The following is a 16,425-nucleotide window of genomic DNA, read 5'->3' on the forward strand; positions in this document are numbered from 1 at the left end:
ATGCTTTGCAGTGTCCGTTCAGAAAGGCAATGATGCTTTGTCGGGCTATTTGGCGACAGTCCCTAAACACCAGTGTGCAAGCAATGGATGATCCTTTGTTTAATAACAAAGGATCATCATTGTTTAATAGCAAGAGCCTTATAGCACCTTATAGCACCTCAAAGGGTAAGGCTTCTTGGACTGTAGTCCACTTGATCAGATGTACCAGGTCTCTTAGAGGGCCAGTTAGAAAACAGAATGAGGGGTTGATGTTTGAGACCCTTCCTGCAAGCCCACAAAGTGGCCTGCTGGCAAAAGCTATTGCCACAGACTCCCCCCATTAGCTGCCAGATTGGCAAGAGCAGGGCCTTTAAAAAAGAAAAGAAAAGTACAACCAGATGCAAAATGTGCAGTTCCAAAAGAACATCTGTGCATTTTAAAAACTGCAGTCATGCAAAAGTTGAATTATGTTAGATGAAGTAAAAAGCGACTGATGGCCCCGAGAAAGGGAAACTGAGTAGTCCAGACTCCTCTAGGACCCATACCTTTATCAAACGGCCCCGTTTCTCCACCCGCCCGCTGCCAAAGACGCTTCCTGCAGACTCCACTGCTACTCCCCACAGAGCCTTTACCCATGAATATGGGTATACAGAATATGCCTTCTGCAACAGCACTGCCAAATTCCAGGAGTCTGCATTTAAGGACGTTGAGCCACCAGCTGATGAAATTGATACAGGGTTATAGATTTGGGTGTTACCAGCATATTGATAACACTCTGCATCAAATCTCCTGATGATCTTTCCCAGTGATTTCATGTAGATGTTAAAAAGAACTGGAGACAGTATGGAGTCTTGTGGAACTCCATACATTAACTCCCTCTTTTCAGAGCAACAGTCTCCAAATGACACCATCTCAAATCTGCCAGAGAGGTAGGAATGGAACCACTGTCAAACTGTGCCACCCAATCCCAACTCCCTTAGGCGACCCAGAAAGATACCATGGTCGATGGTATCTAAAGCTGCTGAGAGATCCAAAAGGATCAACAGTCACACTCCCTCTGTCAATACTCAATTGGGTCAGGCCAACCAAGGCAGTCTCAACCCCACAGCCAACCCAAAAAGCCAATTTGAAAAAGGCCTAGATAATGTGTTTTCTCCAAGACTGCCTGGAGCTTATGTTTGAGAAGCAAGAACAAACTAGCCCTAAAACATCCTGTGAAACATCCACTTTACGTAAGCATGCTTGAAAAACACTTTGCAGAACCAAAGGTTGTAGGTAAAAAAGGGTTATAGATAGGCCATCATCTCTAGTCCTAGGAACATAGGAAGCTGCCATATACTGAGTGAGACCATTGGTCTATCTAGCTCTGTATTGTCTACACAGACTGGCAGTGGCTTCTCCAAGGTTGCAGGCAAGGATCTCTCTCAGCCCTATTTTGGAGAAGCCAGGGAGGGAATTTGAAACCTTCTGCTTTTCCCAGAGTGGCTCCATCCCCTGAGGGGAATCTCTTCCAGTGCTCACACATCAAGTCTCCCATTCAGATGCAACCAGGGCAGACCCTGCTTAGCTAAGGGGACAAGTCACGCTTGCTACCACAAGACCAGCTCTCCTCTCCCTGAATCAAAATGGAAAAAAAGGAAAGATGGGGTAATTGTATTCCAGTCTCGATCATAAACGGAAGACTGTGCAGCATGTCAGAGTTACTAGTGTCAGAACTGCCTATGTACAAAGTAGTAGTCGTGTGATGTTACCCATGTTAAACCTTAATGTTTGCTTTAGATCGAAGGCCGTAAATTTAGCTCTGGATTTCAAGAAGCTCCAAAGACTCGCTGGATCAGTCCAAAGCCCATCTAGTCCAACCAGTGGTGTTCTTACCCTGGACTTCGGCAGGTCCAGGGCCTGCACAACCCCTCCACAAATCCTTTTTAGTCTGTCCTGGGTGGTGGTGGTCACTGCTCGCCCGCACAGAGCTGGGTGACCGAGTGTGGTTATGACCTGTGCCAGGTGCTTTAGAGATAGAGGGGGGAGTGGGGAAATAAATATGTGGGATGGGCATATGTTAGGTTGCATGTTGAAATGTTTCTGCTACTGCATATTTGCATATACACAGAACTGTTTTATATTCTTAGATTCTTGTAAGTTCAGTTGCTGTTTGTGCCCTCAAAAAAGCCATGTGTTAAAAATACTACATTTGACATGGTGTGTGTGTGGGGGGATAGTGCTTAACTTGCAGGGAGGGGGCGTCCAGCAAGGGCGAGGGGCTCCAAAGGCCTTTAGGTCCAGGCTCCAAAATTATGTAAGTGCACCTCTGAGTCCCAGAGTGACCAGCCAGAAGCACAGGATGAAGGCAGCTGCCCTCCCCCCAACATCCATTCTCCCCACATGTTTATTTTATTTTTAAAAATACAAGATGAGACGCATGCGTTTCCCCACATGTCCATGTTTCATGGCATCCCCAGTTCCCACTTTCCTGAGGCACCTTTTAGCCATCCTCCTCCCTGCATTGGAAGTGGCTTATCTGCGAGACCCAATCACCTGGGTGGGAGTCCATCACGTGAGACTTTACCATGGAACTGGCAGTCTGGGGTAGTGCTGATTCCATGGAGAAGTCCCATGAGATTGGCACTTGCCCATGCGGTTGGGTTATTAGAAATGTTCTCCTGGCTGCATGGGGGATGTTCCTGGATAAACAGCTCCTAGATTGTTAGGAGAAGGCCCAAAGGGCACCTGCAGAAGAATTCTTCTCCCCCGTGGTTGCTCATAGTGTTGTTTGGCTTCATCCCCAGGTGCAGAGAGGAAGACGCGGCCATTTACCAGGCTTCTGCGAGAAACAGCAAGGGCATCGTGTCCTGCTCGGGGGTCTTGGAGGTCGGAACCATGACAGAGTATAAAATTCATCAGAGATGGTTTGCCAAGCTCAAGCGGAAGGCCGAAGCCAAGTTGCGGGAGATAGAGCAGAGCCGGAAGCGAGGGAAGGAGAACATGGAGATGGAGCAGCTGAGGAGAGTGAGCCCAGACAGGTTCCAGCGGAAGCGCCGGCTGACGGGAGAGGTTGGCATGCGCTCTGGGGCCTCCCTCTGGGACAAGGAGGAGGTGGCCAAGGTGCATATTCCAGATGGGAAACCAAGGTTTAGTGAAGACGATCGAGCCAAGGGCAAAGGGCCTCCTATCCATGCAGCAACCCTCTTCTCAAATAACTTTATAACTGGACGTCTGGAAGCAGAAGTGAGCACCAACGGGGACTCTTCTCTGGAGAGCGGGGAGGAGAACGGGGAAGAAAACACCAATGGCTTCCTCACGTATATCTATGAGACGGTGGAGAGTATTAAAAACAAGCCTGTAACCAAGGAGTTTTCTGCTAAAAAGAAGAAGAAAGAGGAGGAGACTACTGCCCTTCCGAATGCAAACCAGGACATTTTCCAGCGAGAGGGTGGGACACAACAGAGGAGAAATACTGTAACCCAGAGAGATGTTCGGCCTTCTGAGAACACACCTTCACTAGCAACCAATGGGGAGCAGATGGAAGCAGAGTCCAAAGACCTCCCAAGCTGGGTTACCGAAAAGCATACGCCTCTGCCCTATTCCACGCCTTCCAATGCAGATGTGTACTTTTCTCTGAAAGACATGTATTTTGATATCAGAGCAAAACCTGAAGTGGAACAGAAGTCATCGGAAGAAAAGGCAAGTAGGGCTGACATGTGCCCACCAGGTGTGGATGTGCCTAGGTGGGAAGAGACTCCTCCAGCCGCCAATGTGGCTTTGGAAAGGCTCAAGCCGGAGGAAGTGCCAAATGAACCCTCCGCAGAAGAGGAAGCCAAGGACAAGGATGCCGGCGAGACACAAAACAACCAAACAGCTCCTGAAAGGGCAGGGGGGTTAAACGTGACATCATTCCAGTGTCATAACTGGAGTACGGCACCCACGGCGGAGGGACAGCCTTCCCTTTGGACGGGAGACACAGCCGAGATTTCTGACAACAGCATTTCCAGAGCAGATGCCCAGCCTCCTAGCTGGGCCGCAGAGACGGATGTTGGGGCGAAGGAGAAGGCGATGCTTTATGCAAACCTCAGAGAAACCGACCTGCTGGACTCTCTACCCACGGACGATGCCGAGCCAGACCTGCAGCCTCAGACCCTGCCCCGGAGTGCTGCCTCAGAGCCCTGTGTGGATTCGTCTTTGCACATGCAGAAGGCCGCGGGAGAGCAGCCGCCGCCCTCCTTGGGAGAGCCTGAAGGGCCTTGTGAGGTACTGTAAGTTCTATTTCTTTGGCTAGGCTGACCTCATGCAAAATGTTTCCAAATCAGTTAAGCAGCAACTGCTGAAGCTCGGCCTGCTATTTATAGCCGGGAATGCGGGATGTGTGCATGACCAGCAGCAAGTCGGGCGGCTTCTCTTCAGGCTCGCCTTGACTCCTGTCTTTAAAACACTCCGTTCGCTGGTCGTTGGGCAGCCAGGAAAGCAAATGGGTGGTGTGCGCACTGGGTGCAGTGCACACAGTACTGTACGCTCATGGAACATCCCATTTCAAGACCTACATTCACTTCGGCTCGAGCCTGACACACCGACCCACACAATCCCGCTCCCCCAGATCATGGCTGCAGCATGCAATCCCAGAGAGTCCTCTAGCTGTGAGCAATCTTAAAGGCAGCCCTGCTTGTCCTCACAGCGGAGTGACAGTTACACAACAAATATACACTATAAAAATTAAATTGCATTTCAGGAGTATGTAATGCAATCAGATGCCTTTGAGCGCATCTGGCTATTTATATGGGCTACTTATATGCTAACTGGGCAAAGAGGCACCTTTTTAAAGTGGTGATTCTCTTTATTTAGCAGGGGGAGAGTAACTGGCCCCGTCCACCCCCAGCACAGTACCTCCAGTGACTGTTGCTGGTGTCTATTTTATGTTTCTTTTTAGATTGTGAGCCCTTTGGGGACAGGGATCCATCTTATTTATTTATTTGGTTGGTTGGTTGGTTGGTTGGTTGGTTGGTTAGTTAGTTATTTCTCTCTCTATGTAAACAGTTTTGGAAACTTTTATTGAAAAGCGATATATAAATATTATTATTATTATTATTATTATTATTATTATTATTAGTAGTAGTAGTAGTAGTAGTAGTAGTAGTATATGTGCGCCTTTAAACACACGAGTCTTTATAGATTCACTTAGGAACACAGAAAGCTGTTGTATACCAAGTCAGACCCTTGGGTTTGTAGGCGGCGTGGTCCGTCCCTCGGCCTGTATGGTGGTTCTACTCGGCAGCAGGACCTCATTGTGTGGCCTGCAGCCGTGGCCCCAGCTGTCTCTGACACTCATCGTTCCGGTTCAGTTGGCGTCTATTTCTGTCCCTGATTCCAAAGCGCTTTCCATGTAATTCTGCATTCGGAAGGAGGCCGGGTCCTTCATTAACAGGTTTCCTAATGCAGGGTCTCGTGCTTGGGGATTCGGCTCCTCACAGGACTGGCATCTGAAGAATCTGGCCAACAAGGAGGGAGTGCGTGGGGGTGCGTAGGTGGATTTATCTGCGCAAGACTTGCGTAGGCCAAAGAGGTGAAGCTGATCTCTCGGCCCAAGCAGCTGCAAGTGTATTCCGGCTCATCTTCCCAGAGGATAAAGGCCTACCCTGCCTGGGAACTCCAGAGCCCAGTAGCTGTTGAGGCATTCTTTCGGCATGTGAACATAGGAAATGGCTTATATTGAGTCAGATCATTGGCCTGTCTAGCCCAAGAACTGTCTGCTCTGAATGACGTTGGTTCTCTAGGATTTCAGATGTGGGTCTTTCTTGGACCTCTTGGAGAGGCAAGAGGTTGAAGCTGGGGCCTTCTACAAGCAAAGCACTGTAGAATGCTAGAGATCTAGTGTGGCCGATCCTATTTTATTTTAAGAACATAAGAACAGCCCTGCTGGATCAGGCCCAAGGCCCATCTGGTCCAGCATCCTGTTTCACACAGTGGCCCACCAGATGCTGCTGGAAGCCTACAGCAGAAGTTGAGGGCATGCCCTCTCTCCTGCTGTTACTCCCCTGCAACTGGTACTCAGAAGCATCCTGCCTTTGAGGCTGGAGGTGGCCTATAGCCGTCCGACTAGTAGCGGATGATAGACCTCTCCTCCATGAAGTTATCCAAACCCTTCTTAAAGCCATCCAGGTTGTTGGCTATCACCACATCTTGTAGCAGAGAATTCAACAAGTTGATTATGCGTTGTATGAAAAAGTACCTCCGTTTGTTGGTCCTAAATTTCCTGGCAATCAATTTCATGGGATGACCCCTGGTTCTAGTGTTATTATTTTATTTTATTTTATTTTATTTTATTTTATTTATTCGATTTCTATACCGCCCTTCCAAAAATGTCTCAAAGTGGTTTACACAGAGAAATAACAAACAAATAGGATGGATCCCTGTCCCCAAAGGACTCACAATCTAAAAAGAAACATAAGATAGACACCAGCAACAGCCACTGGAGGTACTGTGCTGGTGGTGGATAGGGCCAGTTACTCTCCCCCTGCTAAATAAAGAGAATCACCAAGTTATAAGGTGCCTCTTTGCCAAGTTAGCAGGGGTTATGTGAGAAGGAGAAGAATTCCAATCCTGTGAAGTAGCTTAGGCCCAGAGAGAATGACTTTCTCATGATCACCCAGTGTGTGTCATGATCGAGGGGGGATTTGAACCCACTAGCACACATTGAGATTTCTTCACTGTGCTTCTGAAAGTCTGTGCGAGTCAGCATGGGTCAGGCTGCATGCTGGGAATGTGGTGAAGCAAGCACATGACTTCTGCCCCAAAGTTTGGTCACCCTGGGTGTAACTAATGCCTGATATGCCATGAATCACATTGGATGCTTTTGGCTCAGACACTGGTGCCCGGCTTAATCAGGTGGTTGTAAGAATGAAATGTGGTATCCTTTGTACACTTTCCTTGGAGGAAGGGCAAGGTGTAAAAGTGAAAAATAGGAACATAGGAAGATGCCTTATACTGCGTCAGACCATTGGTCCATCTAGCTCGGTACTGCCTATGCTTATTGGCAGCAGCTGTCCGGAATTTCAAGCAGGGTACCTTCACAGCCCTACCTGGAAGTTATCCAGACTTCATGCCATGGGTTATCTGAAGAGTGAATCTGCTTCGCAGCAGATTCGCAGCTGTTTAATTTGGGGGATTAAGTGGACCGTTCACATAGGGTCAGCTCCTCTCTGCAATCCCTGCAGATCTTTTCCCTGTGTGCGTTCCCACAGCTTGTTCTGGGTTTTTTCTCCAACCAATCACATCCCAGAGGAGGAGGCGAGAGAACTTTTTTTTTGTTAGTTTGACAATCAATTGCGGAAGACTGGCGAAACAAGTTGCCACGCATCCTCATCAAGGCCAGGGACTCTAGTCTGCAGTTGCACATAAACCAAAGTAGCTATGTTGGGGATCAGTCCTGCCTCCTGAAGTGCTGTCCGCCCAGCTTAGGTCTCCTCCGGGCATCTGTCCACCACGGATGGAGTTCCTCGGGATCCGTCTCCCTGCCTGCCTGCTGCTTTTGGCCTTACTCAGCCATCAGTGGTGTGGCCATTTGGCGGCATCTCGCACTTTGCAGTTAGGAAGGACTCCAGCCGCCTTTGTGCAGATGAGAGAGGTGCTGGCCACCAGAAGGATGGGGCGAGCAAAGAGAGGTCTGGGGCGATTGGGGCTCCCTGCCTTTTGGTGGTTGTGTTTGTGGTTGCCTTCAAAAAACCTGTGTGGGAGGGAGGGGATTTGGACCAGGCAAAGCGGGCTGGGGCAGGCGCCGTTATTAATTAGGATTCCCACTGGTTCCCAGCGTCAGTCTCATTGCCCTCCAAGTTGTTGTTAGCCACAGAGAGGAAAACGTTGGGGCACGATTTGGGGCATATTATAAGAAAGTGGGAAAGTGGAAATGGGGAAAGGGGGGAAAGAAAAAAGAAAAGGGAAAGGGGGAAAGACAAGATGGGAGACTTTCCTTCTAGGTGCTCTAGTTGGACCCTAACCTTAACCCTCTCTGCTGACACTTGGCGGTCCGCAAATCTATCCAGCAAATATTTTTAAAAACACATTACGGAGAAGCATCAGGGCATAGCAGAAACCTCGGTTCCCCTCCACAGAAAAAGCTGCTGTAAACAGAGGATTTTTTTACCCTGGACATAATTTGGGCTAAGCTAGAATACTCAGCCCTCATTTGGGGAAAGCCAGAATTGTGTGTGAAATGGTCCCTGATAGCCCACTGTAACTTTGGGGTAAATCTAGCTGATATGTGAACTCTCACCCTCCTGTCCGGAGGAGATGCGAGCTAAAAGACACGTGTGTCCCAGGAAGTTTATCACACCCGGCTTTTAGTTCACAACTCCTCTGGAATGGAGGGTGCAGCGCTTCACACACAATCTGTGTTTTTCATCACACATTAGATTGTGGGCCAATCTATATCTGGGGTTAAAAAAACCCACTTTTTGCATTGTTTTTTGGGGGGCAACTTCAAACTCACAGTAAAGCCTCACAGAAAACCCCCAGTAAAGCCTGTTCTCTGAGAAAACTCCTGGAGATACTGCCTGGGATTGAACCTGGAACATTCTGCATGTAAAGCAGATGCTCTGACACTAAGTGGCGGCTTTAGTAGATAGTAATATTATGGGTTGTGTTGTAAACCGCCCAGAGAACAATTTGTTATGGGGTGGCTAATGAATAACTTCGTAGTAGTAGTAGTAGTAGTAGTAGTATGCTATTTATACACAGTCTACCAGATGTTATTGACTGGATTTGGTACTTTAATTATTGGGCCCTTTCCAAGGGTCTAGGATAAGTAAAGACAAATTAAAGATAGTGTCATAGTATTCATGTTGTCCTGAGCAGTGTGGCCTTCTGTAGTTGATGTGTTGTAATTTTATCGATGCCCAAGGTGTCGAGATGGTGTTCAAGTTCTTTTGGTAGTGCACTGAGGGCACCAACAACTATTGGCACCACTATTGTTTTCTTTTTCCAGAGCTGCTCAGTTTCATTCTGAAGGTCCTTGTATTTAATTATTTTCTCCTATTCTTTTTCGTTGACTCGTCTATCCCCTGGGATTGCAATATCAATAATCAGAACCCGATTCTTCTCAATGACTGTCAGATCTGATGTATTGTGCATTAAATGCCTATCAGTTTGTATTCAAAAATCCCAAAGGATTTTTGCCTCCTCATTTTCTGTGACCTTCTCAATTGGATGATTCCACCAATTCTTGCTTGCTGACAATTTGTAATTCTTGCAAACGTTCCAGTGGATCATCACATCAACTTTATTGTGTCTTTCCTTATAATCAGTCTGTGGGATTTTCTTACAAAAACATACAAGGTGCTCAACTGTTTCATCCGCTTCCTTGCATAACTGACACTTACTGTCTTTCTGGGTCTTATCAATTTTTGCTTTTATAACATTTTGTTGTTGTTGTTGTTGTTGTTTGTTATTATTTATTAACAACAACAACAAATAGATATGTGCATAGGCACGTATTTAAATTAAAAGGGAAAACTATGTACAAACAGATGTAACTTAGCCATAGTTAAAATAAGATTTATTTACTTTGTTTTTTGTTTATTTATTTATACTATATACTGCTTTTTTACAAACCGTTTTCAAAGCAGTTTACATAGGAAAAGGAATCAGATGAATTATCTGTCCCAAAGGGGTTGACACTCTAAGAAGAAAGACAAGTTAAACAGCAGTTCATCCATTGCTTGACACAGAGAACCACCATTTTATAAGGTGCCTCTTTCTCCAGGTAGTGGGTTAAAAAGCCAGTAAGGTTAGAAAAAGGCCTCTCTAAACGTATAGTTAAGTAAAGTCCAAAGGGCTAATGCAGACAAGCAGAAAGAGCATGTGGTGGAGTATTTCTGGGACTGTAACGTTTCAGATTTCAGGTGGGGATTGCATGTTTCAATGCTGCCACATGTTAAAACAATATCATGGAAATCTAGCACATCAAGGAGAAGAGAAGACTAAAACCCTTCAATCTGACAAGCTGCCTTTCATATGCTGGGTCCTGCACCTTATTGTTGTCTGGACACCCCCCAAAGAATGCCACTGTGCAGATGGTAGCTTACCTTTGTGTCAGTGTTCCTGCTATTTTCCCCCCCATCTGTGTGCAGAATGAGTTTTGTTCTGGGTGGCAGTATCAAGGCACTGTGTGCACACATGCATTCATAATGAGGCCTTCCTAATTCAACCTGAGCAGGATCTAAGATGAACTGAGCGGACATCTAAAAACTTATATGCACATGGACATGTGCGCGTACACACCTTAGATGAAACACTGCTGTGTGTGTGTGTGTGTGTTTTAATCATTAGGGTGTCATTTGCTAACATAAGTAGGAGTGAGGGCTGGTTGTCCTTGAGCCCTGTATAAAAGTAAAGTGTGCCATCGAGTCAGTGTTGACTCCTGGTGCCCACAGAGCCCTGTGGTTGTCTTTGGTAGAATACAGGAGGGGTTGAGCATTGCCTCCTCCTGCACAGTGCGAGATGATGCCTTTCTGCATCTTCCTATATCGCTGCTGCCCGATATGGGTGTTTCCCATAGTCTGGGAAACATAGCAGCAGGGCATCGAACCGGCAACCTCTGGCTTGCTAGTCAAGTCACTTCCCCACTCCACCATTAGGTGGCTTTGAGCCCTCTATAGTCGGGGGCAAAATTAGCTGCAGCAGAGCAAAACAAGGTCCATTCCAGCACCTAATTCAACAAAGCAAAATAGTTGACTAAGGCTGCATTCACACAATCACAAAAATTCACAATTCACACATACTTTTGAGTATGAACATAGGAAGGTGATCTTGAAAGTTTAAAAATGAGCAAATAATAAAGATAAGCAAATAAAAACCAGAAAGGTTAAAAACAAGCATCTGAAGCTCATTTAGATATTGAGGCTATTCCCATGATGGACGGAAAGCGGGCTAAGGAAGCTTCGCCCGCTTTCCGTCGATCATGGGAGCCACCTCGTGCCTATAACACCCTCCCCTTAAATGAGGCTAACGGAGCGAGAGCTCCGAAAACCTAATTTCTTTGCTCGTGTGTCGCCGCGGTGTGCGGTGACACACGAGTAGACCCTTTACCGGGGGGCTGCAGCCAGCCTCCCGGGCTCAGGGGTCTCTCCAGGATGCCCCACGCACTTGCGCGGGACGTCCTGCGACTTCTGGGGACTGTGTGGCCCTCAATCTCTGCAGCCCCATGACAGAGCTGGCCGGCAGACATGTGGGTGGCCGATCCGACCGCCCCAGAACTGCCCTTTGATCGTCTGCGGGGAGAATGGGCTAAGCCCGCTCTCCCCGCAGACCCACCCGAAGCTCTTCTCACAGATCGTGAGAAGAGCTTTGTTATGTGTTAACTTTCTACCAGAGGCGACATGCAGAGGTGGGGCACAGCCAAGCATGATCGTAATCTCTGCTCTGGGGCTGCCTTGATGCTGAACATGACAGAATATACCCCATAAGATGTTGGCACAACAGCACTTGTGAAGGCCTTTACTGTCTTTTTTGTTTTTAAAAGAATGAGCTTTTTATTTTTGGTGGAGGCAGAAAAGGCTTAGCAGCCAAAAAAACCCTATCTCTAGCTTTTTGTTGATGAAATAGCATTATTTTGCAATTCAAAGAAATAAAAGGGAAAAATACTTATGGGTTTGCTCTGAATTGTTTTAATTTATTTGCAGAATAGAACTGTTTCCATGGGGCAGAGGAACTGAGGAAGCTTCTAATTAAAGCTGTTAGGGGTCACTTGTTGAATGGAGCATATTTCTTAGCCAACGTTAGAGAAGGATCTTGGCCATGGGAAACTGCTGGATCATATAGCATCATGTGGAATAACCATTTGAATTCTGGTTTTTGGTTATTGCAGGAAAGAAATGTCTCAATATAGCCAAAGAACCCTAGTTTGGAAGCAGTCCTTATTTGAATCTGGTGCTAGTCCTAGGTGATTCGTCTCCTCTCTGTAAGCGAAAGGTCACATATGCCTGCAACCTTCCCAAAAGAGCTGTTCATTTGCTCTGCAGTCAAGGGGGTCTAATGGCTATCCATTCCTTCCTTCCGTGACATCGCAACGCTGCTGAGTGGGCGCTCTTGGCAATGCTCTGTGGAGCAAAACTGGCCAGTAGATGGACTGGGAGCCTGTGTTTCTGTGGAGAGGCTACATCCCAGTTTACTTCCTTCTCTCTGAAGGTGCTTATCAGCCTCCCAAAGTGCCTTTCAGCACTTGAGTATGTGCTAGTGGTGGTGCCGCCGCCCAATTGGAATTTGCTCGGTGCGTCACCATTTTAGGAAATGAGAAACAGTCTCAGCCTTTGACAAGGAAGAGTTGCTCTGTGCTAATAATGGGAATAGGCATGCCCATTGGAACACTGGTACGATGGCTGATTCCACTTCTGCTCTCTGAATGAAAGGTGTTGGGATGGCTGACTGTAATCTCTGACTGGCGACTCAACTTGCTGTTCAATATAAAAGGGCCTCATTTAGTGATTTTACCCCATCTTCAAGTCTAGACTGATTTAGACCACAAGTCTAAAATACAGTGGCCACTACTGTGCAATGGTTGGAACAATAAACTCCTTGATCTCGAGCCGAGACTTCGTTTATGGTGGAATTTGTCCCTTAGGAGTCTCAGGCAGGGAGTTGTCTTGGCTAAGAATTGGAGTTAGGGTCCGTACTTAGAATCACAGAACTGGAAGTCATCTTCAAGGTCTTCTAGCCCAAGCACTGGCTCAGTAGTATAAGAATCTACTATGGCAGATTCTTACCAATGTGTTTGTCAGTGGTAGCTGTAGGAGGTGGCTTTGCTGGTGAGTGTGTGTTTTTAGGGATGTGCACAAAATTTGCTCATATAGGTTCAAATTCAAATAGAATTCAAATTGATTCAAATTTAAAACCATTGAATAGTGTGTAGATTTGCTCAGATCAGTTTGTATTTGCCCAACGTCAAATCGAATCTGGTTGAATTTGACTGAATTTGATTTGACTTTGGGTGAATTTGAATTAATTTCAGCTAATCTCCACTCTGTTCAGTGGTTTCAAATTCAAATCAAATTCGATTCAAATCCAAATCGATTCGAGTGAATTTCATGCACATCCCTAGTGTGTGTATGCCTTGTTGTTAACCATGGGTTGCATATTGTCTCAGAGCTCACCACATTTTTCTGCAAACCCTGCTAAATATAAGAGAATCACCACTTTAAAAGGTGCCTCTTTACTCAGTTAGCAGGGATTCTGAGTAAAATGCATTAGCACTGGGGAGGCCATATTACTTACCGCCATATTTCTTGACTACCCAGCTTCAATTTCCCAGCTGGCTTTGTCCCACCTTTGTTTCTCTGGGATCCTGCAGTGTCCTCCTTGGGACCATCCCTTCTCTGTCCACTGCTTTATCTGCAGCCTTGTGTACATCCCTAGCCCTCTGCCTCTATTCAGCTTGGAGAGAGTTGTGGGACCCTCACAGACATGTTTTAGGGAGGCACAGAAGACAATGAAAAAAGACAGTGAAAATCTTCCCTTCCCCCTTGTGCCATGAAAAATGATCTTCCACAAGTGTGTGATGTTAGTCTGGATGTGAGCCATTGACTGAATTGCTAGATTGCTATTGACTGAAGGCAGACTGAGCTTATCAGGGCTAATGGTGCATTAAGTCCATGATAGAATAATCGGACCTTAGAGTTGAAACGGACCTTGGAGCTCTTCTCGTCCGGTCAGGAAACTCCTCCTAATGTCTAACCTGCCTACTCTTAGCCAAAAGCCTTGCCTTTCGGGATCCAGCTGTGTCCTGTGTTGTGGAGAGTGCTGTATGACATAAAGAGCTGTGCTGATGGCTGTTGCCTCTTAGAGGCCCGTCGGGGTATGAATCGTTCCTCCAAAGCCACACTTGATACCTCCTAGGGATGCTTTTACGCTTCCGATTGCTGCGGGGAACAGCCTGAGCTGTGTTGCAACCTGACCTGAAGGCACGGGAGTGTTTGTCGCTGCATTATTGCAGCCTTCTCCTTGGGTAGCACTCTTCCCATATGCATCCATATTGGAAGGAGCAGCCACCGAAAAGACAGCAACTTAATCCCAAAGCATCCCTACAGAACCAGAGAGTTATTAGAACCAGAGAGTTCTGGGGGAAACCAAAGCTACGTGCTGATTGTGGCTGTTTTTCTGACTTTCAAGAGAACTGAAGCACTAACCTGTCGACAGGTGGAGCAGCAAAACGCAGCCACTTTTCCTGGCAGGAGGTGCGTTCTTTGAGGTTAGAGGGACATGCTTGGGCGGTGCCTTTCCTGGCTGGACTGCCAGTTGGTTCCATTCTCCAATTGCTTTTCAACAGGGGCAGGATGGCTAGAGTGGGCTTGGCTTCCCCCTACATTTTGCCCCTAATATTTATTTTACAAATTATAAGTGCTCCAGGCCAGGTGCCTGCTCCCCGCCCTTTTTTCTGGTGCCCCCTTTGAACCTCTAGACAGATGATGGGCCAGCTTTCCAAGAATAAAAAGAAAAGTGGTGGTGGAGGGAAGTGCACTAGCCCTCAGCTTTTCCTGGGCGCTTTCCAGATTAGCCACTCAAAAGCAGCAAAATGCTTCTATTCAGGCAAATCGCATTCAAAAACGTAAATAGCAAAGCACCCAGCAGGGGGAGAAGTTTTGAGAAAACTGACCCGAGAAAACAGCAATTTTTTAATGCCAGCTATACAACATTATAGCACTATATCGCAGCGATTAAATTCGAAACAAGGCATTGAAAATATGAACGGCACCCTGCTGTCAGTGTAAGGACTGCAATGTCATAAAACAGGAGGTGCGGAAGCACACTTCAGAGATACATCGTGACCCCGTTGCAGGGTCGAATCTGGAAAGCGCCCTAGTCCATGCTTTAGATGTTCGTCTTGATATCTTCTCCTCTCCTCTCACTCTTTGTCAAAGCATCCTGGCACTGATTGCTCTCAGAGGCATGGAAAAGCTGCCATCTTTTTTCTTTTTTTGCCCCATCTCTCTGCCTTTGGATTCCTTCGCAGATGGTTTGACACTGCTGTCATGGCCCCACACATCCCCTCCCCGCTCCAGCAATTGCTTAGCCAAGCTTGACAGATATAGCTCTTTTAATCTTCTCCAGACGTCAGTCCTTCCAGCCACCTGATCTGGTTGCTCCCTTCAATCTGTCAGTGTTGTTCGGATGCTGCCCATACCCGGGGTTGCTATTCCTGGGCCGATTGCACCAGCCCTCAAGCAGAGGAATTGTCCTCTCTTTGCACTGTATAAGGAGGCCTCGGTTGCCATGGCTACAGATTGGCGGTCTTGGTTCTCACGGGCAAAGTTGGCCAAATATGGTTACCATTTTTTGTTAAGTCAAAAACCTGCAGCTAGGAATTACCCAAGAGCCGAATTGTGTGATTTATTCTGAATGCAGTTTGCAGTTGGAGAGTTCTCTGGTTTGGAGAGGTGTGAGGACAGAGACCGAGAGCTAGATTTCGAAGGAAGTGGGAATTGTGTAGAGGACAGGGGTGAAGAGCGGAGGCGAGGGACAGGGAGCTGACCCTCAGCCACCAGCAAGCAATTTGTTCTCTCTGAATCTCTGGGCTTTCAGTAGAAACTATACATCTTCAAACATCTGTGTGCAAACATGAGGGCCGCACACTTTTAAAAGAATAAAAATTAAAATTGAAGCAGGGACTATGAGAACAAAAGTATGGCTTCTTCTGGATATTCTGGGGTCAAAGAGGTGTTCACTATATATAGTTGTTCTTTTTGAGAAATATAGATTGCCACATACACACATTGTAGTACAAAAAACCACCCTCAAAACCAAGCTCTTTGTAAATTCTAAAATTTTGAGATCATTTTTGCTTTATTTTATTCTTATAAAATACCATATGTTTGGAAAGCTGGTTTATGTGGAAGACTTTTTCCTTATGCATCATGTGCATAGTCCAAATTGCTCTGTGCATACATTGCTTCTAAACATCAGTTTCAGGAGAGCAACAGCAGGAGAGAGGGCATGCCTTCATCTTTTGCCTGTGGGCTTCCCATAGGCATCTGGTGGGCCACTGTGTGAGACAGGATGCTGGACTAGAAGGGCCTTGGACCTGATCTGGCAGGGCTGTTATTATTTTATGTACTGGGTTAGTCATGTGTCAGAAGACTGGATAATTTGGATTTGCTATTACATCAAATAGCCACCTAATGGCACAGTGAGGAAGTGACTTGATTATCAAACCAGAGGTTGCCAGTTCAAATTCCCACTGGTGTGTTTACCAGAATATGGGGAACTCCTATATCGGGCAGCAGCGATATAGGAAGATGCTGAAAGGCATCATCTCATACTGCACGGGAGGATGCAATGGTCAAGCCCTCCTGTATTCTACCAAAGACAACCACAGGGCTCTGTGGACGCCAGGAGTCGAAACCGACTCGACAGCACACTTTACCTTTACATTTATTAAATCAAATACAGGTACAAAGAACCTCTTTAAACTTC

At 46.6% G+C, this 16,425-nt stretch overlaps 1 protein-coding gene across 2 annotated transcripts in view; it reads left to right on the forward strand.

The window, feature by feature from the left end:
• Positions 1-16,425, forward strand: part of ALPK3 (alpha kinase 3) — a 74,649-nt gene that overhangs the window by 34,601 nt on the left and 23,623 nt on the right. For both annotated transcript variants that reach the window (XM_053272327.1, XM_053272328.1), the window contains one exon: positions 2,766-4,224. In XM_053272327.1, the coding sequence (XP_053128302.1) occupies positions 2,766-4,224 (1,459 nt within the window). The remainder of the gene's footprint in view (positions 1-2,765; positions 4,225-16,425) is intronic.

Source organism: Hemicordylus capensis, chromosome 10 (assembly GCF_027244095.1).
Source record: "Hemicordylus capensis ecotype Gifberg chromosome 10, rHemCap1.1.pri, whole genome shotgun sequence".
In the NCBI taxonomy this organism is placed as follows: Eukaryota; Metazoa; Chordata; class Lepidosauria; order Squamata; family Cordylidae; genus Hemicordylus; species Hemicordylus capensis.